Below are 26,811 nucleotides of genomic sequence, written 5' to 3'. Positions count from 1 at the left end.
TTGAAAATTCTCACCCTGGACACGGTCTTGAGGGAGTGATGACGGAGCCACAAGCAGCAGACACTCGCAGGAGGCAGATGTCACCTGAGTTGTAAGGGGAAGCCCCTCAGGGCAGGGCTCGGCATGGCGCTCACTGCTCACCCAAAGAAGTTGTTTTCATTCTAAATCATTCTTCTGGGGCTGCAGTGAAAACACGTGAGATTTTCTTGCTTTTTACCCTAAAATTCAATGTCATGAAAATCTATTATAAGATATATACATATATACATAGTGTAAATTAAAATGTTTCTTAGACAAGAAATCCCCTTACATCCAACTGTTATGAACAGTGCCTCAGTCTGGTTCTGCATGGATTTTTTTTACCTCAGCCGATCAAAGACAACCTGCAGCGCACCCGAGTGACCTTTGGACTTAAATGCAGAATTCAGGGGACAGATGCTGCAATCACTGATTTTTAAAAATTGTTGGCACTTAAAATAGTTTAATGCTATTAAAAAACTACTTTGAATGTGGCTGTAATGGACCTCCAAGGTGTGGAGTGAATCAACTCTGTATCATGTATAACAGGAAACGGTCACCTCACTAGTAATTTTCATCATTTAAGAGTGATATTTCTAACTCATAAAAAATATTAAAACGATCTTGCATATACCATTATCTTCTGTTAAATTGGCTCAATTTTTAACGTAAGTTTTGTTGAAGTAAACGTTTGGTAAAAATTATTTTGCACTCTTTAGACCACACCCCGTGAAGCCGTCTCCGTCAGTCAGTCTGGTCTGAGACGACTGTTCGGGAACGTGCCCATGTGTGCAGTCTGCAGTTTCAGCCCGTTTCCTTCCAGCTCCAAGTCCAAGAAGCCATCCTTTGTCATTGAAAGCCCGTGACCACACGTGACTCGGTCACTGCCATGTTTTCTTAACTACTTGGTGATGAGAAATGGCCAATGAAATCACGTGGCCCTTTTGTTTGTTGGAACCGCTCATGTTAACCTGAGCGGAGGTCATGCCCACACCTGCCTGCAGACGCTGCAGGTCGCTAGAAGTGCAGCGTCGTGTGACTGCCAGAAATCCTCTGCCATTGGACTGTGTGAAGCGCTTTGGTTTGGGGACTAAATCATGAAGTGTCTGACACATTTCTCTAAGTGATCATTAAATTTGGGGCATGGCTAAGTGATTTAGGCTAGACAAGGGGCGTGCACACCTTCTGAGGGGTGCCATTTATTGTCACCATTTATGTGACTGGCAGCAGGGGGGTGGGCCTGTGTCAGGACAGTGCTCACCAGCGCAGCTCTCGCTTGTCCCCAGAGGAGAGGCTACAGCCGACTCCATCTCGGCCACCCAATGGCAGGGCTGCGCTGCGGGGTGAGCCTTCCAGAAAGGTGACTACGAAACACTAAGACACGCCATTGTTTTAAGGGAAAGAATCAGAATTTACAGACCATACACGTTCCAGATGGCCTCATGCTAAAACAGAGTGCCAGCACATTTTAGGGGGTTTGATGTGCGGCACCTCTTAGTCAAAGCCCGGCTGTCTGGGTGCTGTCAGTTACATGCAAGAGCCACCCCCGTGGGCCCGAAGTACCTACCAGGAAGCCACACTTCCTGGAGACCAGAGAACTGAGTCCAGGATTCTGGGGCCGTCGCCTTGTCCCGCGCACCGCCCATCTATTTGTAGGGACAAGTGGAGGTGTACTGGGCTCCATGTGTTAAAATCCCAGCAGTTTGCTCAGGTGACCCCATGGCTTTCACTGGCCCTGAGATTCACGTGGCCCGAGGCGGGCTGTCACCCTCTGTCGGGCTCTGGTGTGCAGTTCGCCACTGACAACAGCTATACTGAGCTGTCAGGTGTGTCCCCATTTGCGGAGATGCATCTGTGCTGGGAACAAATCTTTGTTTTTATGGCTCTGTTCCTAAGATGGGTCCCTGGCCAACTGGCCCGAGACTGTTTCCCAAATCAAGCTGTGCTGTAACTGTCCCCCCACCGCCACCACCACGACACACAGCATTCACACCCAGGCTGGCCTCCCCCTCCCTCAGAAGCCTGGACGGAGCTGAAGTCGCTCAGCTCACCTGGTGTGGTTGGCTTGTGACGTGTCCTCCTTGCCTTGAGCTTTCTTCCACGTTTGGAGTGGGCAAGGGCACGCCCCATGCGTGGGGACAGGTCCAGGCAAACCCAAGAGGAGGCAGGCGCTCCAGAGAGCGGGGTCCAGCTCAGTGCCCCTGTGGCTGCCCTCCTGGCCAGCGGTGGGGCCTGGCCAGAGAACACAGGCCCAGCTGTGCCCTCGCCACGGGGCGGCAGAGCCCAGGTCACTGGAGCAGGTTTATGCCATCACCGCGGAGTGGCAGTCCCAGGACCCAGCCATCTGCTTCCTCGCGCTGCCCCCGACCAGCACTCCAGCCCCGTCTCAGGAGCAGTTGGGCTGTGCGCTTCGGCCCAGGACGTCCTCTCTGGCGGCGCTCAGGAGGCCCAGCACCCGGCAGTGCTCCAGAAACATGAGGAATGAGCGGACTGGACAGGGTGGTGGTGGAGGACATGACACTTCGGCCCCCTCCCTTTCTGGAGTTCCGTGGTGACAATTCAAGTGGTTTGGGAGACATTTAACAGCGTTGCCCTAAAAGGCTTAAGTGGCCTCACTGCTTTCCTCGCTCTCTTCCCAGTCTGGAGTGGGCAGAGACTCTGCCAGGGCCCTGGCAGCAGGATGAGGTGGCCTCCTGTGCCCTCTAAGCCCTGGCCACCAGCACTGGCCCACAGGCAGGCACAGGGAGAGCCAGGCGCCATTGCTGCCACCCAGCCATGCAGGAAGCCCTGCTCTCCACCTCTGCGGGAGGCGGACTCGCCCCTGTGAAGCTGACGTTCGAGGCGGCGTGGGCCAGAGCGCCCACAGCCCCTGCGCGGAGGCAGGCGCCGCGACTTGCCCACTGTGGGGCCTGGCCCTGGCTGGGCCTGGTATGTTAGCCCGATACTGCCTCAGAGAGCAACATGAAACCAAAAGGGCCTCATTTGGTGGACAGGCCAGGTCCCTCTGGGGCCTGGCCTGCCCCAGAGAGCCCCCCAACCCCACTGTCCCCACCATGGGGTGACGACTGTTGGAGAGTAAGGGCAGCTGGTGTCCAGAAAACCAGCATCCAAAGTTTGTTCTCTGAAGAAGCTGTGCAGAAAAGCTTTACAGATTTCCTCTTCAAACTGTCTACACTGATGGGTGAACAGTTTTCCTAAACACACAGATCCTTGTTAGTTCTTACATGTGCCCTCACGTGGAGCCAGTTCTCAAGGGCAGAGTATGCCCTCTGAGCCAGCCACCACCCCTTTGGGGCTTGCTTCTCCAGTGGCCTCACCCACCGGACTCAGCGTGGGCCCAGCGCCCTGCAGGTAGCCCTCCTCAGGCCCAAGCACCGGCTCCCAGCACCCTGTCTCTGGCCGCTTCCCTGTGAAACTGTCTCAGCTCCCGTGTGACCTGGAACTCCCAAACCTTCTGCAGAGGCAGAACGGATGCCCATCCTGCCCTCCAGTGCCACTTCAACAGTGGGGCATCCCTGAGGGCCCCACCAGAGTCTCAAATGGGTTTAGAAGGAAGCTCTTTCCAACCCTTCCCCATGTGCACCCAGCTCTGAATGTCATCGTGAGCCTCACTGCTGGTCTTGAACCTGCCCCTCCTGTGGCTGCCACTCCACCCCCCACGGCCCAGCTGTGCTGTCACCCCCGGTGCTGCTTCAGCACCTGTCAGGTGGGCCGGAGGTGGTGGCCACCAGCAAGCATATGGAAGGGTGTCACCGATCTGTCTTAAAAGAGGGAACAAGAAGATGAGAAACGAAGCCAGGGAATTCGCTTTGGGCATTAAGTGGGGAAGACGAGAAAGCAGCAACCTCCGTGATCAGGTTACACCCCAACAAGAAGGAGCTTAGTAGGGCCTTCCCTCTGCCCAGCAGCCTGGCAACACCCTGTGCATCCCAGTACCAGCTCCCCGGGAAACTGCTGTCTTTTTGTGCCCCACTCAATGTTGGCACCTGGAAACAAAGCTCAGCTTGCCCGCAGCCCGGCAGAAGGCAGCGCTGGGTACTCCCAGGAGAAAGCTGGGCCTCGGGAGCTAAACCCAGGTGGCCACCTCGAAGCCTGGCGCTCCCACCGGCCCTCGTGCTTGCAGGCACCTGGCCAGCTGCAGCTCCCTGGGGGGCAGCGAGGGCACCGAGCACAAGCCTGTGTTCATCCGCCAATTGTTTCTCAAGTGAAACCAAAGCGTGTCCTCCCAATGAGACCACCCCCTGGATGGTCACAAAAGCTAGAACAAAGGACTGAATGGTCAGGACCCGGGTAACTCGGACGACATTAAGAGGGAATACTGCGCGATGGCTCTTTAATAAGTATGGTGCAGTCACGCGCCACAGTACCAGGGGATGCACTCAAGGCGCAACACGCAGAGCAAGCGGCGAAACCAAACCTAAATAACATGTAATATAAACTCGACTTTCTGTTGGGATTCATATAAAACATTACAAAATACTCCTGCCCAAAATTTTTACATTACGAAAGTGAACTAAAACCTTAGAATGAGGCGGTTTTACAGACGTACTCGAGTGGAAATACAGCGCGGCTGCTTTCAGGGTCCACTTCCTGCTCCAGGCCGGGTCGGTGACCGCTGGTGTGCTCCACGCTGCAGGACGCCCTTGGGAAGCCCGCCTCTGCCTGGAACCTCCATCCACGTCTCAGGTGGCAGGCGGGGCCCAGCGCCTGCTGTGACACTGTGGGGTGGGTGGCACGTGCAGCTCAGCACCCCCGCCCCTCCTCCCTATGGCGGGCAAGCGGTAGTGCTTCACGTCAGGCGTCGCATCCTTCCACGTGTCTGCCTGGTGAGGGAAGCGGCAGACGTTCAGTGGGGGCCACGAGGGCTGTAGGAGCGGCCGCTGAGGGAGCTAGTGAGGTGGCTACCTTCTGGCTGGCACCCACACACTTCAGGGGCCGCAGCACCGGGACCTTCCAGCTCCCTCCCGGAGCGAACACCGACTGCAGCACCGGGCTGGAGTACGACAGCTTCGTCACGCCTGGGAGCTTCAGTTTGGGGAGTTCTGTCAGGCAGGCCGGTCCTTGTCTCTTGGGACGGTCCCCCTCTTGCTTTAGGGGCTGTTGCTTGAAACAAAACACAGGTCAGCTGAGCCACCATGGTGTCTCCTCCATGGAAAGGAGGAAAATCAAAGGAGGCCGTTTTGTGCCACTTCTGCCTGACACAGTTACTGGACCTTGAGTGCCCCAGCCGCCCAGAAGGGAGGTGACCGCTCACTAGAGTCCCACAGCGGAAGGCAAAGGCTCAGCACTTCAGGCCCCATGCTAAGCCCAGCCCTGGGTTGCCCCCTGGGCCTGGCTGGACCACCTGGGGAGGGCGCAGCGCCCCCAGGCCCAGGTCAGGGGGATACCTCCTGCTCTGACTCCCCGAGGTCCGCCAAATCCGCCTGCCGCCTGCTTCTGTGCAGCTGGGGAGCTAAGAATGGGTTTACCTTTCTTAGTAGTTGAAAGTTTTTTCATGGCATGTGAAAATTACATGAGATTGAAATTTCAGTGTCCACCATTTTACTGACACAGCCACACTTTGGTTTACATACTGTCCCACATGGGCCCACAGCAGAATGGGCAGTTGTGACAGAGCTTCTGGCCCGCAAAGCCTAGAATGCTCACTCCGTGGCCCTTCCAGACAAGCGAGGGCCTAGGCTCCAACTGCAGCTGAGGCTTTGGTGGGACTGGCAGGAGTGATGGGGGACAAACCTGACTAGCTGGGAGGGGAGGCTGAGCAGGGACAGCAGCTGGGGAGCAAAATGAGGGCAGCTCAGGCCAGGGGAGGGGTGTCCACATTTGGGGCCTGAACAGCCGAAGGGGAGCTAGCTGCCTGTGCCTTTGGGGCAAGGCGAGGGGAGAAAAGCAAGTTTGGGGGAAAAGACTGGGAGATCGGGTTTGAACAAGTTTGTCCTTTAGAAACACCAGTGGAGCCTTCACGCAGACGTATGAGCCTAGATTTCTGGAAAGCAGCCTGGCAGCAGACGTATCTGCATCCTCAGTAGTGACACTCAATAAATATTGGGACGAATGAAAAATGAATGCTAGAAGGGCACAGTTATCACAGTTTGGTGCCCCTGGGACAGTCACAGCGGTGGGACTGAGGACACGCTACGTGCAAAGAAAGGTGAGGATGTTGCCAAATGAAGCCATCGTCTCTAAACCCACGTGTGTGAGGCCATCTGTGGTGGGACAGAGTGCTTATCTGGGGCCTGTTGGGCTCACGGGGTGGTGGCCGAGCAGGCAGCATGCACTGCTGGGACTTGTCACTGGCTAGCTGGCACCTGGGACTGTGTTTAGTGTCTCTGTGCCCCTGCTAGGGTCGGTCTGAGGACACAGGAGGTGACATCTGTGAGGCGCATTGGCACAGAACCTGCCCCTGTGCTGGAAGAACCCCACTCCCCTCGCCCAGCCTGCTCCCACCGCCTGTTGTCCTTGACCCTCAGTGATGAGTGGAAGTGGGGGGTGGAGCAGGCAGAGCCAGGCTCCCGTGTCCTAACACCTGGGGACGGCATCTGGCGTGGTGTCAGGCCTAGGCCCTCACAGGTGGTGTCCTAATCAGAGTCACAGGCCACCTGCGGGCGTCCCACCCGGCTGTGACCCCTTGTCCAGCTGACTGATTCAGTCAGTACCTGCTTTCTGCCCTCCTTTGAAATCCACCACCTGTTACCGAGTGGTTCCGGTGCCTCAGGGCACTCTGGGAAGAAAGCTTTTCCATGGCTGCCCAGAGCCTGCCTCTCAGTTGCCCTAAAGTCGGGGAGGAAAAGAGAATGGAACATCCCTGAGAACCCACAGCACCACTGCTTGCTTGCTCTGTCTCCAAGTTTGTCTGTCATGTGCATTGTCACCTCTTCCTTTCCACATGACCTACCATGAGGGGCCCTTTCCTTCTCTGTCTCAGCCTGACGGGCTCGGCCAGGAGCAGAGGGCTTGTGGACCACGGGCACAGCCCTGCCACAGGCCCACTCCCCTGCCCAGTGACCCGGGGTTTGGGTCAGACATCACCTCCCCGGTCACACACACAGAGGCGCCCTCAGGGCATTTACTTCCAATGCCAGGTGCCCCCAACGTGCTCTCAAACCTCACTGTGAGTCCACCCGTTCACACTTAAGGACCGGAGCAAAGTCACGCCCTGCATGCAGCCCCACAGCCCTCGCCACGCGCTGCCTGCCCTGCCGTGGGGCCACCAGCTGCCTCCTTTGGGGAGGGGACACCAGAAAAGGGTGAGGTGGGTGTTCCAAGAGGCACCGCCCAGTACAGGACTGAGGGAGCTGTTCCCACACCCGCCTGACACGCACGGGCCAGGGCGCCTGGCCTGCCTACCTCTGTCCTCGGAAGCAGGGGTGCTGCAGGGCCTGCTGGGCCGTGACTCTCTCATCAGGGTCGTAGGTCACCATTGCATGCAGGAGGGAGAGGCATTGCGGGGACAAACTGGCTGTCAGTAGAGGTATTCCTGACCCCTTTTTAAAAGGAAAATCAAAACTCATAGCTCTCGACCTGTATTAAAAGCCCAATGACAATAAACAATCACGCCACTATGCAAGCGGGTCGCCATCATGACTCTACAGGGACCTGACTGAGGGCGACGGTTTGCGACCTAAAGGGGGTGGGACTACAGTTGTCCAAACCCACAGAACGGGCAACACACAAGTGGGCCCTCACAGAAAAGGGACTTGGGGGGATGACGACGTGTCAGTGCAGGTTCTGGTGCCGAGGCTGGTGGGGGCTGTGAGGGGCCAGGCGGCTTACAGGGAACCTGTACTTTCCACTCAGTTTTGCTATGAGCCTAAAACTGCTCTAAACTAAAGGCTATTTTAAAAAGGGGGGTGTATGTGAAGTCTATTATGATATAAATAAAAGGAAATGATTTTTCCTCTAAAGAAATAATATCACATTTCCACCAGAGAAGAATGAAATAAAATTTAAAAAAAGAATCCAAAATAGTTACCTGCCCACCCCCTTAAGCTCACGGGGCCCTCCCTTGGAAGCCCTCACTGCCCGGCCTCAGCTCCATCTTTGACCAGAATAAAAGCCAGGGGAGTCCTGGTCAGGTGTCCGTGTGGCCAGCAATGTGGGTGGCCAGGCACAAAGCCCTCACTGCCAGAGCCTGTGCCTGGAACCAAAGGCCTCTAAGTCCTGTGTAAGTATCCCGGTGACAAAAGCGGACTGCCCGGCCCTCGGCAAGGTGGTAAGAGCTCTCGTGATGCTGAGGGACAGCTCCCCCAGGCCCCCGGGGTGCCCCAACAAACTGCAGCCCTTTCAGCAGCAGCAGGGACCCAAGTGGACTAAGGGGCTGCAAGGGCAACAGAAGCACCGCCTGGCCCCGCCACCAGCCCCAGCAGGGGGACAAGTCTACATGGGACTCTTGGGAGCACAGGTACTTACTGTTTGAACTTGGTGAGGGTCTTCTCAGCAGGTGTGCCGATGACGTCATGGATTTTTGAGATCTGGTCCAGCTCATTGGCGCCAGGGAAGAGGGGCTGCAGACTGGAAGGGTGTGACAAGGGGCTGTGGTTAGGACAGTCCCCTTCGTCCTGGCCGGCTCTTCACCTTGAAGTCCTTTAACACCTTTCCAAGTTAATTCAAGGGGTTTTGTTTTAGCACTTGAGAAAGGATTGTCTGTTGGCACTTTTAGCTTCAGTGAAACTGCCACTCAGCTTTCCAAAAATACCAAAGTCAATTATCACGACGAATGATGCAGAATCAAAAGCAGGCACGTGCCCTGAGTGCGCACACGGCTGGTTTACGAGGCAGTCAGTGGGGCAGGCAGGAGCAGCCCGCCTGGGCGCCCACCTAGCTGGGCTCTCACTTCTGCTGCATGCCACCCAGATGCTCAGTTCAGCCCCCTCCCTAAGGATCCATGGTGAGCAGGGTGGTGCTGCCTCACCCCCTGCATGGGCTCCTTCAACCTGACACCCTACTCACCTCCCCGCTTCTCCCTAGGCCCCTGATCCATCCAGTGGTGAAGCTGAGGGTGTGGGGGTTGGGAGGATGGTGAGGACGGGGGTTTTCTAGAGTCCGGCTGTGCCAGGAGGTGGCTCACCCTCACACCTTGATAGACTGTACCTCTTAGGGTAGGCCCCAGGGGCCACCTGCTCACCCCTCCCATGGTGGGCCCCATGGGTGGCAGTAAGCACGTGTCTATTCAGTTCCTGAACTCAGTAATCAGTCGTTTCACTGATGAAGCCAAGTGAAGAGCCCACTGGCCCAGGCCCAGGCGTGTCGGGAGGAGAGCAGTAACTGGTGGACAAAACGTCCATTTTCTGTGAAGTTACATCCAACCACAGCACCAGCTGACTGTAAGATCTGCACTGTAAAGGCAGGGCCTGAGTGAACCCGCGCTGTGCGACCTGCCTGAGGACACGGGGCTGGCCTCAGCTCTACCTGGCAATCTCGAAGAACACACAGCCGGCGCTCCACATGTCCATTCTGGAGCTGTAGAACCCATCGGTGAGCAGACACTCGGGGGCCCGGTACCAGCGCGTGGAGATGTATTCTGTGTATGGCTGCTTGGAATAGACACTCCGGCAGGACCCAAAGTCCCCTAATTTCAGGACATCCTGCTGCTAGTGGGGAGAAAAGAGGTACAAAGGATATCTCATCGAGCAGCTGTTGTAATACAAGACATTTCAAGTATTTATGCACTAACAGGAAAATTACTAGCATCTAAACTAGCTCATAAAGTACCATTACTGGCTTTGTAAACACCTGTGGGTGTTTCTAACAGGAGGAAATGGCCTTTCTAGTCAGTGGCACATGTTTACGAATATCCTGGCTGTTTTACAAATGTTTCCAAATGTCTACAGATCCTGGAACGTTTTAAGCCAGTGTGTGAGTCTACAAATGAACTATGCATCGCAGCCACACGCCCTGTTCTGCCTCACTCTGCCCACTGCCACTCGGGGCTGGCTCACACCCATGGGCTCTTTGGAGCAAGTCAGACTAGGGAAACGGGCTTCCAGATATTTCTTCCATTTTCTTTACCCCTCCCATTCAGGTAATAAAATACAGGCTGTCAGTGACTTCGAAGCGTCTGGAACCGACAGCCACGGCAAACGTCAAACACAGCACGTCTCCGGACACTGTCAAGAACCCCAGTCCACTGGCCTTGGCCTCTGTCCCCACTGCCCAGGACATCATGCTGGGCTCTCAACATAGATTAGGAGGTGTGTTAAAAGACAAGAAAAATACGGTCTGAAGAGACGAAGCAAGCGTCAGAACCAGACTCAGCTATGGCACAAGTTTTAGAATTTCAGAAGTATAAAAAAGGGCATTTAAAATAACTATGATTAATTTGTTAATTTGCAAGTTCAGATAGGAAATAGCGGAGAGATGAAAACTCTAAGAAAGAATCAAAGGGAAATGATAGGAATGAAAAAACACTAACAGAAATTTTTAAAAATGACTTTGATGGGCTCATCAATAGACTAAACTCAGCCAAGGAAAGAATCAGGGAGCTGGAAGATATGCCAAGAGAAACTCCCCAAACTGAAGCACAAAAAGAAAAAGAACATCAGAAATAGAACAGAACATCCAAGAACTGTGGATGATTCCAGAAGGCATGGCACACACACCATGGCAAGTCCCCAGGTGAGGATGCCGAGTCAAAGAACCCAAATCAAAGAAGAGTCCATACTAGCTAATTCCACTTACAGAACATTCTAGCAAATGCCAGCTAATTCTATAATGACAGGAAGTCAGTCACTCTTTGCCTGGGGACAAGGGATGGGGAGGGAAGGAGCACGAAGGGGCAGGCGGACACTTTCGCGGTGATGCTTGTTAACTTGGTTGGGATGGTGGCTCCGTGGGTGAATACATGTGCCCAAACTTAGCACGCTGCGCGCTTAGACACACACCGTGTGAGTGGCTGTGGAGTGACACAGACCTGAGCTCAACTCCGGACTTCTCCACTTTCATATTCAGAGTGTTAGAATGGTAATTTGAATCGTGTTTGTATATAGTATGAGAAGGGTCCCTAAGATTATTTTCTTCTAGATGTACAGTTATAGTGGTGGCATTTTTTTAAATAAAAAAATTTTCCCAAAGTAGGAGAAAAAAATGTATAACCAACATGGTACCCAGATATCTGGGACTGAAAGCATATCTAGTGAAAAGTTTTTTTATATTCTACCTTTATTCTGATATCAAGTTTTCATAGAAAAGTCCTTACCTTTATTAATATATTTTCTGGTTTTACATCTCTGTGAAATATTCCATTTCTGCATTCAATATAAAAGAAAGGATAGAATTAATTGTACCTCATTCATTCAAATTCTCGCATTTGTACCGACTGTGAATACAGCTTATTAGAAAGCACACCTGTGCATGTGGTCGAGGGATCTGCACAGCTGGTACATATAGCGCATAATTTGTTTTTCTGATAATGGGTGTCTTCTCCCTGTGAATGAAGGAAATAGCCAAACATGGTTACCAATGGTACTTAGCCGCTTTTCTGAAATAAAAAACAGAATCCGTTCTTATTTAATGATGTGTGAACATCTAACTTCCTCTGTGAAAAACAATCTGAAGTAGTTTTATAAGAAATATGAAGCGTACCTAAAAGTATACCACTTAGAACTCTACGTACTGGCATGGCTCCGCCTGAAATCACACAGTGCACGCGTTCTGGTCACAGTGAGGAAGTACAGGCAGCTTGGTCTGACAGACCTGACTCAGGCCTGGGCCTTCCCCAGGTCACCCCTTCAAACCGCTGATTCTGAAACGTCAGGGTCACCTGTAAATCCAGTGTTTCCCTCCTTCCATCTACATGGATTTCCATTTTAAAGGGGGTAAACCCCAGTTCTACAGAAGTACCTTGTTTTAAGCCAAGAAGACGTCCCAGCCCACTCTCCTCTGGCACCTGCTGAGCACGCTGCACTACACCTTCCCTCCTGCAGCTCTGGATCACGTCCTGACGCTTCCCAGACGCAGCATCAGTTATCCTTGTTCCAGATGTCATATCTCGCTTGATTTTAATTTCAAAGGTGTGTGTTTTAAGCTATCAAGTTTTAAATCTGTAAAATAACCATTCTCACCTAACAATTCTGAAAAACCACTTCCGCTGCATGAGCACATATCCCCTTTGACATTGTTGGTCCTGCATTTCTCGGCTGCCTTCAGTTCCCAGTGTAGAAGCCCTCCTCAGGGGCCCCCCTTCCTTTCCTCCTGGGTACCCCCAACCCTTCCACAGCCCTGAGGGTAAGGCCTAGGCACGCTCCCCTCCCCCTCCGTGAGCATCCTACCTGAGGAAGAGAAGCCACTGAGGGAGCCAGGCCCCCTCGTCTCTTTTAGCTATCCTGACCAACTTGGTTATTCCAAATTCATTTTCACCAAGTATTCTCATCAAGAAGATTCTAAAGAATGTCACATACAATACTACTCATGTAAAAATATTTAGGGAACACAATGATACACTATGGCATTCCTTCTCAGTACTCACTGAAGGAATACGGCTGCCAGTGTAGCCTGCGCTGTAACAGAATATCCAGTACACACCCCTGTCCCACCAGAGCCCTGTCCCCAGGCCTGTGCCTGACTTTGCTGCCCAGGCTCGGAGGTCCCCCTGGCACAACCAAACGGCCCATTGTCTACGCCTTGGCCCCGAGGCTGTGCCCTGTGGCACCACGCGTGTACACCTGCCATTGGGACTTTCCAAAGGAGAACCCTGCTTTATAGCACTGCTCTGAAAGAGGTTAGAGACCTCGAACGGCAGAGGTGAGCAGGTGGGAGGTCAGGCTCAGTGTGGAGCCTAGGCCATCAGCAGACCCTCCCTCACCCTCCAGGACAACACTCAAGGATGGGGTCCCCTGCTCTGCGAAGCTTGCTCATTGCAGGCAAGTGCTGTAACTTCTGTGAAATTCAATTTCCTCACGTCTAAGATGGAGTTGAGCTCCACCATAAACAATAGAATAATAATAATAGCGATCAATGTTTACTGAAGGCTGAGAGCCAGGCACGCTCTAAGCCCTTTATACATACGAGGTGTGATCAAACAATACGGTGAATGTTTAAATTAAAAAAAATTTATTACAGTAAGACACATTGCCATAAAACCCCCTCAAAATATTCCCCCTCACTTTGAACACACTTAGACCCTCGTTCTTGCCACTTTCTGAAGCAGTTCTGGAAGTCCTCTTTCGTGAGTGTCTTTAGTTACGCTGTCGTGGCTGCCTCGATGTCTTGAATCATTTGGGGAAGAGCCAGAAGTCACACGGTGCCAGATCCAGTGAATAAGGTGGATGAGGACACTGTAATGTTTTTGACAGAAATTGCCGTGTACCAGAAGCGATGTGTGACATGGAGCGTTGTCACGATGGAGGATGATTTCCGGCACTTTAAAACACACCTTCCCTCAAACACAGTTCATACCCGAATGACTGCACTGAACAAGTTGAAACTTGTCACACAGTTACTAAGGTTCAACGTGCCGCTTCCCATATTGAAGATCCCTGCCTTTCCATTGGGTGGCACTGGGCAGTAGCATTCACCCATAAGTTTGGATCACAACAGAAAGCCTCCGTGTCACACATCGCTTCCAGTACAGTAATTTCTGTCAAATAAAAACATTATGGTGTGTCCTCATCCACCTCATTCACTGGATCTGGCACGACAGCACAACTAAAGACACTGAGGAAACAGGATTTCCAGAACTGCTTCAGAAAGCGGCAAGAACAATGGGATAAGTGTGTTCGAAGCCAGGGGGGGTGGTATTCTGAGGAGGATTAACGGCAATGTGTCTCTTACTGTTATAAGGTTTTTTTATTTAAACATTCACTGTATTGGTCACACCTCGTATTATTTTATTTAACCCTCACAATGACCCTCTGAGTTAGACACTCTGGTTACCCCACTTTTACAGACAGGAAAGGCTCGAAGAGCCTGACCAGGACCCATCATCATTAAATCCACATGGCACCGTACGTGAGCTCTGACCCAGGAAGCTGTTCTATAATATGGGGTTTTTGTGCTACATCAACAGAGCCAAGCTAGATGGCACCTCCCAGGAGCACCAGTGTTAAAAGTGACAGGATGGTGTCACTGGCTTGGAAGAAAATCCCAGTGACAAAAACGTTATGTCACTCACTCTGAACGACAAAGAGACTGACTGTAGGGAAAGCAAAGACATCATCGCTGCATCAACGTGTTTCAGTGAAGTGTGAAGAATGCTGTAACCAATTCTTTCACTTCAATTTTCCTTTTTACATATGCACAGAAGTGATACGGGGAGACTGTCTAACTAGACATAAAAGAGCTCTTTCAATAAGGATACAACTAGAATTGCTAAGTGGTAAGAAAGCTGTGTGTCAGAGCTGAATTGGCGGTGTTTTCTTCTTTGTTGGCACATAAACAAAGTGGGTGGGACCGGATGAAATATACAGACACAACTGAATCTGGCTGACAGTCACGTTAGGCAGAACAGCCAGCCATAGTGCCCGGTAATGAGGCGCATGGCCCGAGCTTTCGTGCATATGAACTGTATGTAATGCTGCGTTTACAGTTACATTGAGCTTGTTTTACTTCTTCCGACTTGGTTCCTCCCCCAATACCATGGATTTATTTCAGGACGCCTGCTCTACCCACAGCCTCTAAAAGCTAAGGTGACAAGGCCAGCCCACAGGACCTGGAACAGCCCGCGCTCCAGAAGGCACCTGGTGGCTGGGATTTCTGAGCTGGGCCCCTCTGCTGCCCGTGGAGAGCCTCGGGGGCTGGGTGGGTGGCCAAGTGTGCCGAGAGGAGGAGGGGAACAGGCAGAGGTGCCAAGGCAGGGTATCGTGTGCCCCAACGCAGTCAGTGGTGGCCTCGGCAACCACAGCTCCTGGGTCCACTTTCCTGGAGGCCTAGCTGAGCTTTCTGCGAGAGACCAGTGGCGGTTTTACAATAATCTCCTTCCTCTGTGTGTGAACTAGCCGAATGGCATGGCTCCTTGCACTGAAAACAGTCTAACTGCGACATTCAATGTCCAAACACATCATCCAGGCGGACGACTGATACCTGTACCACACAGGGCTACGGATGGGCACTAAGAGGATACCAGTGATGCAGCCAACAGGGTCCCCACTGCCAGAGAGCTGACACTCTAGTGGAGACTGTCGGACCAACGATGAAGCAGCAGATCTATGTCAGGGACAGTGCGTGAGAATAAGAGACAAGACAGGGATGCAAACGGAGGATGGGAACGCGAGGTGAAGGAGCCACCACTCCCCGGTTCCACAGGGGAACCGGCCACAGAGGAGGGCACCACGAATCAGCATTCCCCAAAGCAAAGTAAGTTGACACCGTTAAAAAAGAGCAGGACCAGCTACAACATAGCAAAAGAGCAGGTGCCTCTAATCGGTTTATACAGTCCTGACATCCCTCACCCCGGACTGCGGACGGTGTAGCCAGTCCTGCATCCACCCCCTCCTCACTCATGCTAATGGACAGCGTGAAAATTCTTCCAAAGTGATTGGCAGGCACAGCACCATCTCTGTCTGTCTCCCCAACGGCACTCCCGCCCCCACGCACACCCGCAGACGCATCCCAACCCCCATCTACCATGCCAGACTTGAAAGCCAAATGACATTCTTCAGGTTGTGCTGGAGGTGGGTGTTCCCGATGTGGTTTGGGTCCTACTATGTCGCACCACTCGTGATCGATGGTTTGGGCCCAAGTCCTGGGGGCCGGTGAGCGGAGGGAACAACATCCACTCCGAGGGCGCAGATCACGGCGGAGGCAGCGTCTGACCCAGGCGGCCGTGGCTGTGGTGTGGGTCTAGAGCTGGGGCTGCAGCAGCCTCAGTCTCCCTGTCCCTACTTCCTAGAAGCTAAGCCTGGAGTCTGTTTTTTCAGTCCTCCCTGTGATTCTGTCCACTCCCCAGGCCACGTAATAAAACCCCTTTGGTTAAAATGTGGGAATAGAGGCTGCTGTCTGCAACTAGAGGAACCACCGCCACCCCCATCGGCCCTTTAGTCTCTGAGCAGCAATCAGAGAAGTCCGCAAGCTGGCGCTGGGCCTGGGGCTGTCTGTCATCTGAGAGGACACGACAGAAATTACGAGTGACTATCTGGAAGCGTGTACAGCAATTCAGCATTGCTGTGACATCCAAGCGCAACGGCCATTTCTCTGGTAATCAACCTTTCTTGTCTTTTACAAATGTTCTGGCCCACAACAGACTAGGAAAACAAAACAAACCAAACCTGGTCTTTCACTATTGATACACTCACTGGTCTCAACACCAATCGAAAGACACCTTTCCCTGCCTTAAACCCCTCTAGTGGCTTCCTACGGAATTCAGAATAACCTGCACTTTTCCCAGGCCCTGCAAGCCCACCGGCCCCCGCCTTCCTCACGTCCTCCAGCTCTGCTCGTGCTCCGGCCACAGTGGCCTCTTACCTCATGGTGGCCGCGGGGCTTTGGCACGAGCTGTCCCTCTGTGTAGAATACTCTGCCCTCATCACTCTCCAATACTCATAGCCCTGTGTGGAATTCTTGATCCTTTGTTTTCCGGTCTCTCTCTCCTCATCAGAGTGTGAGCTCCACATGGCTGGGAACCGTCTGTCAGGTTCCCCACTGTGTCCCCACCTTGCGAACAGCCCATGGCAGGTAACAGTGAGTGGGACATACTCTCCTGCATTTGTCCAATTCTACCGCTTTCCAGTGAGCCTGTACGGCTCTAGCCCACGACACCTCTGCCTCACCTGACACCTACCGGACAAGGAGAACACTACCCCACGCTATTCATTTTCTCTCATGATTTCACTTTCATATAGTTACCGCTACACCAGCCTATACACTCTGCTTTCAAAAAATGCATCGTCTATGCTTCTTCTTTACCTTCACCAGACCCTGAAAAGTGCTGTGCACGTAAGGGGACAACTCAGCAAAGACTGTAGGATCATTCTCTCACTGCATGCGCTGGTTCTTCGGTATTTAACAGTGCTAGGCAATATTCTGATGGACCAAGAGAGGAGTAATTGAGTGAAATGAATTCTTACTCTAATAGAAGAGGCTTTGGTGATTGATTTGGTTTTCAATAAGTCAGCATCACCAGCAAGAACAAATAATTAGTGTCTGTTCATCTGAGGCACTGGCTATGGCCAGGCGTGGAGGCCCCGGGGAGCAACAGGGCATAACGGTTAAGGTTTCAGGGTCAGACTTGAGTTTAAGTTCTGGCTCTGCTATTTAGGAACAACTTAGCTTTGGGTCATTACTTAACCCTCAAGCCTCACTTTCCTCATCTGTGAAAGGGGGTGATAATAACAGTGCCAACCACTCAGGGCTGACAAGAGGCAGCGTGTGTGGTGCGGAACATGCACTTGGGTGCCTTCAAACCCCAGTTCTATCACTTATGAGGTACAGAATCTGGGCAAGTTACTATCTCTCTGTGCCTCAATTTCTTCATCTTTAAAATGGGGACAGTGACAGTATCTGCCTGCTAGGGCTGTTGTGAGGATAAAATGAGTTAATTCCTATAAAGTACTAAGAACAGTGCCTGGCATGTGGCCAGCATTCAGGAAGTGTCAGCTGTCACCATTGTCACTGTATTTCTTCAGTTCTAAGGCAGACAGTCTTTTTTCTTTTCACAGTCTAACAATTCTGAAATCAGGATGCAGAGTCCAATATTTAGTATCTTACAATCAGTGTCAGCATTTGCCCCATGTTTTAACATCTCGGAAACGAGGATGCCACCTACCACCGACAGCATCTCAGACTCAGTGCACTGAGCACGCGCCCGGCCTGTGGATGACACACAGCGTTTATGTAATGGACAAATGTCCACTGATCTCTAATATCAGAGTCTGTTTACCAGTCTTCTCTGTGGACATACTGAAAGAAATGGATGCAATTTCTCTAATTATACCATTCCCCCACTACTGAAAATTAGATATGTATTTCTAAACAAAGCTTTTTCAAACGTCTAAACACACAGAAACTTGCCAGAAATTATTCCCTCCTCTTGAGTTTTGAAATATTGTACTCTAGGAAGCAACACTCACAATTCTAATACAGTGGTGCCTCAGTTTTCAAATGTAATCCGTTCCAGAAGACCATTCGAGTTCTGAAACACTAGGAAACAGCCGACAGGCCTCAGGATCTTGCACTCTGCGGAAGCCGCATGACATGTTCGACTTCAGAGGTGTGTTCAAAAACCAAAGCACTTACTTCCTGGTTTACGGAGTTCATAAACCGAAATGTTCGTCAACGGAGACATTCGAAAACCGAGGTACTACTGTATAAGACACACGTCTTCCACCAAGAGAACTGTTATAAAACAAAGGAAGTGATTACATAGGTTTATTAAGAAGTAAAATGTTGGCTTAGTGGTAAAAGATTATTGTAAGGGAAATAGTAGAGTGTTTTCTTTTGCTTGTATCCAGCCCCCTAGCCTGCTGCTGTGTGACACACACACACAGAGGACACTGGATGAGCCTGCATGGGACACTGTGTGGGGACACGTAATCGCGCAGAAATACCTCATCGATGCTAATCAAGTGAGACTCCCAGGCAGTAAGTTTACTCCTTAAACATGAATTCTTCCTGCTATAATCATTTTAAACAGGACTCTTTTAAGAACATTTGCTTCACTTTACTACCTTTCCTGTCCGTGTTTACGGAGGCGGCGGGGTACCCCACCCACCCACCATGTGGCTCTGTCCCTCTAACCAATCTTGGGGACCCGGAGACTTGCGGCCGGCTGCTCAGACCGCTCTCGTGTGTTTTCAGTCTCATGTAGTGCTTATATTCTGAGTCTCCTCCAGGATGAGACTGTCACTTGTCACGTTCTGCTACTGCTGGTGTGCCAAGTTCTAGAAGTTCCTTCTAAGAGCTCTATTTTTAATAGGTTTTAGATCAAGAAACCATATAAGTTTGTTAGAAATGTAACTTAAGGGACAGCCCAGTGGCTCAGGTGGTTGGAGTGCTGTGCTCCTAACGCCAAGGTCGCCAGTTCAATTCCCACATAGGCCAGTGAGCTGCGCCCTCTACAGATAACATTGTGAACAACAGCTCTCCCTGGAGCTGGGCAGCTGTGAGCAGCCAGAGGTCGGAGCTGGCTGCCGTGGGCTGTGGTGGGCTGCCAGCGGCCTCAGCCCAGGGGAGCGCAAGGCTCATAATACCAGCATGGGCCAGGGAGCTGTGTCCTACACAACTAGACTGAGAAACAACGGCTTGAACCGGAGTGTGTGTGTGTGGGGGGGGGGGGGGGAGAAATGTACTTAAAACAAGATTAAACCTGAGGGCCAGCCCGGTGGCTCAGGCGGTTGGAGCTCCGTGCTCCTAGCGCCAGAGGCTGCCAGTTCGATTTCCACATGGGCCAGTGGGCTCTCAACCACAAGGTTGCTGGTTTGACTCCCGCAAGGGATGGTGGGTTGCAACCCCTGCAACTAACAATGGCAACTGGACCTGGAGCTGAACTGCACCCTCCACAACTACAATTGAAAGGAAAACAACCTGGGGCCGGCCCGGTGGCTCAGGAGGTTAGAGCTCCATGCTCCTAACTCTGAAGGCTGCCGGTTCGATTCCCACATGGGCCAGTGGGCTCTCAACCACAAGGTTGCCAGTTCAATTCCTCGAGTCCCACAAGGGATGGGAGGCTCCGTCCCCTGCAACTAAGATTGAACACGGCACCTTGAGCTGAGCTGCTGCTGAGCTCCCGGATGGCTCAGTTGGTTGGAGCGCATCCTCTCAACCACAAGGTTGCCAGTTCAACTCCCGCAAGGGATGGTGGGCTGTGCCCCCTGCAACTAACAACGGCAACTGGACCTGGAGCTGAGCTGCGCCCTCCACAACTAAGACTGAAAGGACAACAACTGGAAGCTGAACGGCACCCTCCACAACTAAGATCGAAAGGACAACAACTTGACTTGGAAAAAAGTCCTGGAAGTACACACTGTTCCCCAATGAAGTCCTGTTCTCCTTCCCCAATAAAATCTTAAAAAAAAATAAAAGATTAAACCTGAGTTTACCTATGAATAAAATACAAAAGGTCGGTAACTTATAAGAAATACCATATATTTCCAGATATAAGGCAATCTCCTATTTTCCAAAAAAGATCCAAAAGCTTTTGGATCCAAAAGTTTTACATCAGCTTTTATGGATGTAGAAAAATGTACTAAACACGCATATTTTAAACCACATGCAAAATCTATTAATTTGATGTAAAGCTTTTTTCCATTCTCCCACTTCACAGAAACAATTTTATGTGCACTCTTCACATGCACCTTCCACGTCCGTGTCTTCATCACAAGAACAGCCTGTGGATCTGAAAGTTCTCCCTACCACACCATCTTCAGTTCTTAAATCATGTGGGATGCCGTCACTAAAATTCTATCCCAAGTCCTAAGTGGTCATTCACGTGACATTAAGGAGGGTGGTTTTTTCGTCTCTCCGAGAGGCATAATGTGATCTGTAAAATATAACACTTCTTGTGCTGTTTGCTCATTTGTCCTGACACCTACACAACCGTGAGGTCACACGCCCAGGGGCATCCGCTAAATGTGGGCTGACCATCTGCCTCCTTTCCTGCAGTTCCCAGGTGACCTCTGTAAGCCTCCAAAACCTGGCTGAAGGAGGTCGGCCCAGGCCATGGTGCTTTCTGAAACAGCGCCTCATTGTTCAAAAGAAAGTCAAGAATGAGCAGCCTGTAATACGGAGTTTTTGTTAGGAGGGTCCCCCTCATCTGAGGGTTATTTGGGGGAACACCCTGCCTTATTCTGAGGCATGGAACAGAACGCCATCAGTAGCCAAGCCCGGGAGGACAGCTACCCTCGGAGTGGGACAAACCTGCCTGCACAGCCCCCGCCCTGGGGACCCACAGTGAGGAGGGCCTGAGCTGGCCCTGTCTTCTGCACCGTCCTCATCCATGTCACGGGCCAGTCTGATGGCCTGGTGTCTCTTGCAACTATGTTCCGAGAGGACGAGATCACCAGAAAACTCCCTCCCAATGTGACGAATCTGGCACTGCGTGCTTGTACACAGCTACTATACGGCAGGGACTGCGGATTCTGAGAACCACAAGTATGTGTCAACCACAAGCTTTAAAAGATCATCTTAGATTAGCTTTCAAATTATTCTACGTACCTCGTATTAGCTCATAAATATTCATGTCCATAAGTTCACAAATTAGTGCAAGAGAACCAGATTTTCTGTCACTGGGGAAGGAAGCAGGTTTTTAACATTTTTCATTTCTTAATCAGAAAACATAATCAAATATTTAATTCATTTGTAAACATTTCTAGTAAAAATAAAGCACTACCACATCAGACAAAGACTGAAATATAATGATTGAAACAGGAGTTTTAATTTTAAATCAATATTTCAGGTAAAGTTAATTTAAAATAATAGAGTAAAACCCTACTTTAAGCAAAGATTCTAAAAGTTACCCCATTTTTTAAAGACATGTGTCTTGGAAATATGAACTCTCAGCAGAAAGAAGAAATGAGGCTGGGGACCTGGCTAAGCAAAGAACAAGCAAAGAAAGAGGAATTGGTCACAATTTTCATTTTCATTTACCTGCATTACTTCCATGTAATTGAGATACATTACAACAGGGCAAGAGAATCCAAAAACCAGTCAGGGAAAAGAAAGCAAGGCAAGTGACATCATCCCGGACGATGTCCAGCCTTGCACAGAGTGGGACAAAAACCTCTGGCTGAGCCACCAGCTTCTCCTGAGTTCAAACACCCTTGAAGGGATCCCCGAGCCCCGAGCCGGGCAGCCTGCGTCACCCCAGACTTGGCTCGGAGTGCCTCTGGGGGAGCTAGAAGGGGTCTCCATTGTCTGTCAGGGTGTTAGGAGGCCCATGTGCAATTCTGGGCAAAAGCGCTTTGACAAGTGCATGGAGCACCTTCCACGCAGGCAGCATTGTAACTGTGACATGCCAACTGCAGGCTCTAGACCCGGCCCAAACTGACGGCTCAGAACACCACAGGCCAGGAGGCCACGCAGCTGTGACAAGAGAGTTCATTCTGAGTCTGAAACTGCCCAATCCACTGATGAAAATCTGCACATTTTAGTTGCAGAGATGGCCGTTGCCGGCTAGTTAGAAAGGCCCTGCGCATGCAGCAGAGAGCCTGGCGTGTGCGTCCCCTTCCCGGGGCTCAGCACTGTGCCTGCCACCGACAGGTAGGCGGAGTCAGAGTGCAGGGCACAGCTGCCAATGCCTGGGGTCCAACTGTGGCCTGCCTTCCTGACTGACGGTAAACTTTATGAAAACTGTTCAATAATTAGAACAGAAATGAAAATTGCCTCCAAACCATATCAATTACTTTAAAAAGAGCTACATGAGACTGCAGAGATGGCAACTGACCATGAAAAGTCCCATCCTGAGATGTGACAGTGGGTCATAATTCGCACTCCAGGCCTCAGGTGCCCAGAGCTGCCACCGTCCCCACCAAAGCCTAACTGAGCTCCTATAGGAGAGGAGTCATGTCACTTATGTATGCTTCTGTGACATGAGTCACCTAAATGAAGGCATTTCTGCATTAGGAATCAAGTACATATCTGCCCAAATAAATATGTGACTTAAGATAAAATAAAAATTATTACTCTGCGCTACAAAGCAAATATCTAAAATGTCTACGATAGCTTTGTCTCTTAAAAAGGGATTTAATCATTATCATCAAATTCAGATTAATTTTTAAAGTCCCGAATATACTTACAAAACCACTTCATGCAACGTAAGAATGTTCGGGTGTGGATTCAGGCGCCTCAGTGCTTGTACCTCTCGTAGATTGTTCACTTGCTCAATACTATTATGTAGGTAAAAATAAATAACTAATTTATAATTTAGGTCAATTTCAAAATTAGGGTTATTAAATCATTATTTGTTACCCATAATCCCAACTGAAAAGCTCACAAATATTTCAAGCAAGTTAATCAGGTTTTAGTTCTCCCATTAGCAGTTGAAATTAGGCATATCACATTTCTGCATTATATTATAAAAATCAAGGTCTTTATAGCTTTGGACATATGTTCAAATTTTCCCACCCAAGCTCCTGAAAGAATACCTTGGCAGTTTCTTTTAATAAACTTAGACACAGATATTAAAATTTCCTATTAATCAGTTTATGGGACCTAACCAACTGAGCAAGGTAAATGCTCTCTAAAAGTATTTTAAATCATCTTTCCCCAAAAATAAGACCTAGCCGGACAATCAACTCTAATGTGTCTTTTGGAGCAAAAATTAATATAAGACGCAGTCTTATTTTAATATAAGACCCAGTCTAATATAATATAATACCGGGTCTTATATTAATTTTTGCTCCAAAAGACACATTAGAGCTGATTGTCCGGCTAGGTCTTATTTTCGGGGAAACACAGAATTTCCACAAACAGACCCACCCTTCCTTCTTATCGTTACTGTAGGCTCTGCATTGTTTCAATGTCATTCACCTGGTGACAGGCGTTCTCTCAGCAGGTGTGTACGACCGCAGGTGTTTCTGTAAGACCGTGCTGCCTAACCATGTTCACACCCTGTATCATGCCAATAGAGGCTGATGGCCTGAGGCTGTCACTGCCCTCCAGACAGACCCTTACAAGAGACAGGCCTCCCTCCTGGGGGTGGGCCCACTGGGTCACACCCCATCAGATGACTCCACCCACAAGGGAATTCTGAAAGGAAGTAATGTGGGAATAATCTTGCTTCTTTGAACTGGTGCAACTCTGTTCTACTAACTTTTACCATACAGTATAAAGCTCAGCATTTTGTCTGCTTATTCTCAGAGTACTTATATACAATAGTATATTATTGTTCTAAATCACATGGCCAAATATTTTAAGTCTCTCATGCCAGCCAACAAATGGAAACCTGATATGTAAGAAGAGTATGAAGAGTCCGAGCGTAGGGATTTTTCTGACTAAAAGCTTTAGGCCCCTTTCTCATTAATATCCCATTTTCCCCTCACACCCAGGATGATATTCAAAATGTTAGCAACTTGTGTGCCATGGTCACGACCAACCAGAAAAGACACAGCCCACAGTGCTGGAGCAGGGTCCTAAAGGGGGCCCTGGCATTAGCCCTTTAGATGCTGGAAAGGGGAGTGTGAGCAGTGCGGGGCCAGAGGACAGGCACAGGATGGGGGTGGGAGCAGCACTCAAGAGGACAGCAGCTGTTTACCGCCCAGAACACGAGTCTTCCACTACGCTAGCACCGTCCCGGACGGCCATACTGGTACGGACAGGGCCAGACCATGACCTCAGTGGTTCACCACGTCGGCCTAGTACCCACCTCACCACTGCTCCTCACCAGCGCCCGCTCACAGAACCTAAATGCCTCTAGAACAGCGCTTCCCCCACATATGTCCCACAGGACATTTTTTTCTCTGGAAAATGCTTTGTGAGGAAATTTCATGCTCATAAAACGAGATAGGTTCACTGCAGAGCCAAAATTTACAGTTGATATTAAAAGCTTTCAAAGACACTGCAAAGTAAACAGTTTACCCTTAAGTGAACCAGCATTTCCCAAATTTGGGGCCCCAGGACCCTTTCTTACTGAACGCGGCGCCACCCCTCAGAACTAGGGCTGCAGAGAAGATCCCACTCCAGACCATCCTTTGACTGACATGATAGAAACAGCTTCTTCTGTTAGGGCAGGGAGATTAATAAAGACACCAATACGGCAAAAGGAAGATAAAAGACCAAGGAGAACAGTCTTCCGGGGGCACTCAGGCATCTTTCAATCCCTTCCCTGGGGTCTGCACTGGAAGAGGCCACCACAGCTCTTCTCCTTGATCCCACACCTGAGGGGTCCCTGACTCAGGACCAGGCTGCCAAAGAACCCCACCTCCACCTGGGGCCTGTCATGCCTCTGCCTGTGACATCCGTAGGTCAGAGCTCTCAACCCAGGGACCTTGTCCCCAAGGGGACATGTGACAGTGTCAGGAGACATTCTGAGTTGTCACAGATTGGGGAGCAGGTGATAGTGACATTCAGTGGTGGCAGCCTGGGACAATGCTAAATATCTACAGTGCACAGCCCTTTAACAAGGCCCTACACAAAGGAGTAATCTGGGCCCAGATGGCAGCAGAGCCCAGCGTGAGAAACCCGGCTTTAGGTGGAGAGAGCATGAAACCAGTTGGAGCTGGCAATAGTTCTAATTTTTGAACACCCTAATCCAAAAAAAGTTAGTTTTTAGACTCAGTAGTAAACAGCCATGTCATTCAGACAAACAAATATTCACTCTTCTCATCTTCAATATGAAAACCTGTTATTATACCCTCAAACATTTTGCTTCTTCTAGAAGTATTTTGTGCCTCTACAGGCATTAACTCAGAAATAATGAACTAATACAAACATTAGAAAGGCACATTTATCTGGGTATGGCTAGCCTTTGTCAAACAATAGTGCTTAATAAAATTCAAATCAACTCTGTTCCTTGTTGTAAAAATCCATGAAAAAAAAATCTAGAAGTAACCATTTTTCTTTGCGTTGGAGTTGCTTTGAATTTTGTGATCAGGTGACATTCAGTTTATTTTTTTTAATGTTCTGCTGGAAACAGAAACTATCATGGAATTGAACACATAGGAATGTAGACAGACTCTGCTTCCAGAAGGAGCAGCAGCATATGGCATCTACCATGAGTGGGTTTTTCTACAACTAGAAAAAATTTCCATTACCAGGATTAAGTATTTAAAAAAAATAATAATAAAAAAGATTAATTGGGAAATTTCCACCTTTCATTTTATTGGAAGGATTTTATAGAAAATAAGTTTATCTAATCCAATCTGTAAGAAGAAAGTCCCCAAGGGGAAGGGGAAAACGAAGTGGTTAAACAGACACAGACGGAAAGTAAAGAGATAGAAAAAGTTACTTCATGAAAACGGAAATGAAAAAAAAAAAAAAGCTGGGGTAGCAATTCTTATACCAGACAAAATAGACTTAAAACAAAGGCTATAACAAGAGACAAAGAAGGACCCAATAATCCCACTTCTGCATATTTATCCAAAGAAACACAAAACACTACTTCGAAGGGGTATGTGCACCCATATGTTCACTGCAGCATTGTTTACATGGCCAAGATGTGGAGGCAGCCTGGGTGTCTGCTGATGGAAGAATGGATAAACAGGAGGTGGGACATATACAATGGAATATTGCTCGGCCAGAGAAGGGCATGGGTTCTTGCCATCTGTGGCAGCATGGATGGAGCTGGAGGGTATTGTTCTGAGTGAAGTGTCAGACAGAGAAAGACAGATGAAATATGATTTTGCTTACATATGAAATCTAAAAAACAAACAAACAAAACAGAAACAAACTCATAAATGTAGAGAACATTTTGATGGTTGCCAAATGGCAGGGGGGTTAGGGGGTAGGTGAAAAGGCGGGAGGGATTAAGAAGTACAAATTGGTTGTTACACAGTAATCATGGGGATGTACAGTGTAGCATAAGGAATATAGTCAATATTATTGTAATAACTATGCATAGTGTCAGATGGGTACTAGGTTTATCGGTGATAAATGAGAGGAGTGTTGGGGATCAGGATGAAAAAGGTGAAGGGATTAAGAAGTACAAATTGGCTGTTACAAAACACAAAATGGAGATGTGAAGTAAAGCGTAAGAAATATAGTCAATAATATGGTAATAACTATGTGTGGTGCCAGGTGGGTACTAGACCAATTAGGGGAATCATTTCTTAAATATATAAATGTCTAACCACTAAGCTGTACACCTGAAATTAATATGGAATGTCAACTGTATTGAAACATTAATGAAGGGGGGGAAGGGTGAAGGGGACTAAGAGGTCTAAAGTTTGAGGTATAAAACAAGTAAGTCATGGGGATGTAACGTACAGCACAGGG

At 49.7% G+C, this 26,811-nt stretch overlaps 1 protein-coding gene across 4 annotated transcripts in view; it reads right to left on the bottom strand.

The window, feature by feature from the left end:
* Positions 1 to 4,447: 4,447 nt before the first annotated feature.
* MOK (MOK protein kinase) overlaps positions 4,448 to 26,811 on the bottom strand; it is a 33,689-nt gene continuing 11,325 nt past the window's right edge. Inside the window, exons 3-12 of one of the 4 annotated variants that reach the window (XM_019747232.2) lie at positions 22,677 to 22,766; positions 21,097 to 21,167; positions 11,359 to 11,437; positions 11,210 to 11,258; positions 9,424 to 9,605; positions 8,425 to 8,526; positions 7,363 to 7,536; positions 6,672 to 6,786; positions 4,924 to 5,121; positions 4,448 to 4,841 (exon numbers count right to left, since the gene is read on the bottom strand). In XM_019747232.2, coding sequence (XP_019602791.2) covers positions 4,701 to 4,841; positions 4,924 to 5,121; positions 6,672 to 6,786; positions 7,363 to 7,536; positions 8,425 to 8,526; positions 9,424 to 9,605; positions 11,210 to 11,258; positions 11,359 to 11,437; positions 21,097 to 21,167; positions 22,677 to 22,766 — 1,201 coding nt within the window. In that variant the 3' untranslated portion in view covers positions 4,448 to 4,700. The remainder of the gene's footprint in view (positions 4,842 to 4,923; positions 5,122 to 6,671; positions 6,787 to 7,362; positions 7,537 to 8,424; positions 8,527 to 9,423; positions 9,606 to 11,209; positions 11,259 to 11,358; positions 11,438 to 21,096; positions 21,168 to 22,676; positions 22,767 to 26,811) is intronic. The other 3 variants (XM_074326913.1, XM_074326912.1, XM_074326914.1) reach the window with 3 other exon arrangements.

This window comes from Rhinolophus sinicus, linkage group LG03 (genome assembly GCF_036562045.2).
Source record: "Rhinolophus sinicus isolate RSC01 linkage group LG03, ASM3656204v1, whole genome shotgun sequence".
Classification (NCBI taxonomy): Eukaryota; Metazoa; Chordata; class Mammalia; order Chiroptera; family Rhinolophidae; genus Rhinolophus; species Rhinolophus sinicus.
The sequence above is the reverse complement of the archived record's forward strand: the minus strand, read 5'-3'. Positions and strand labels throughout refer to the sequence as shown.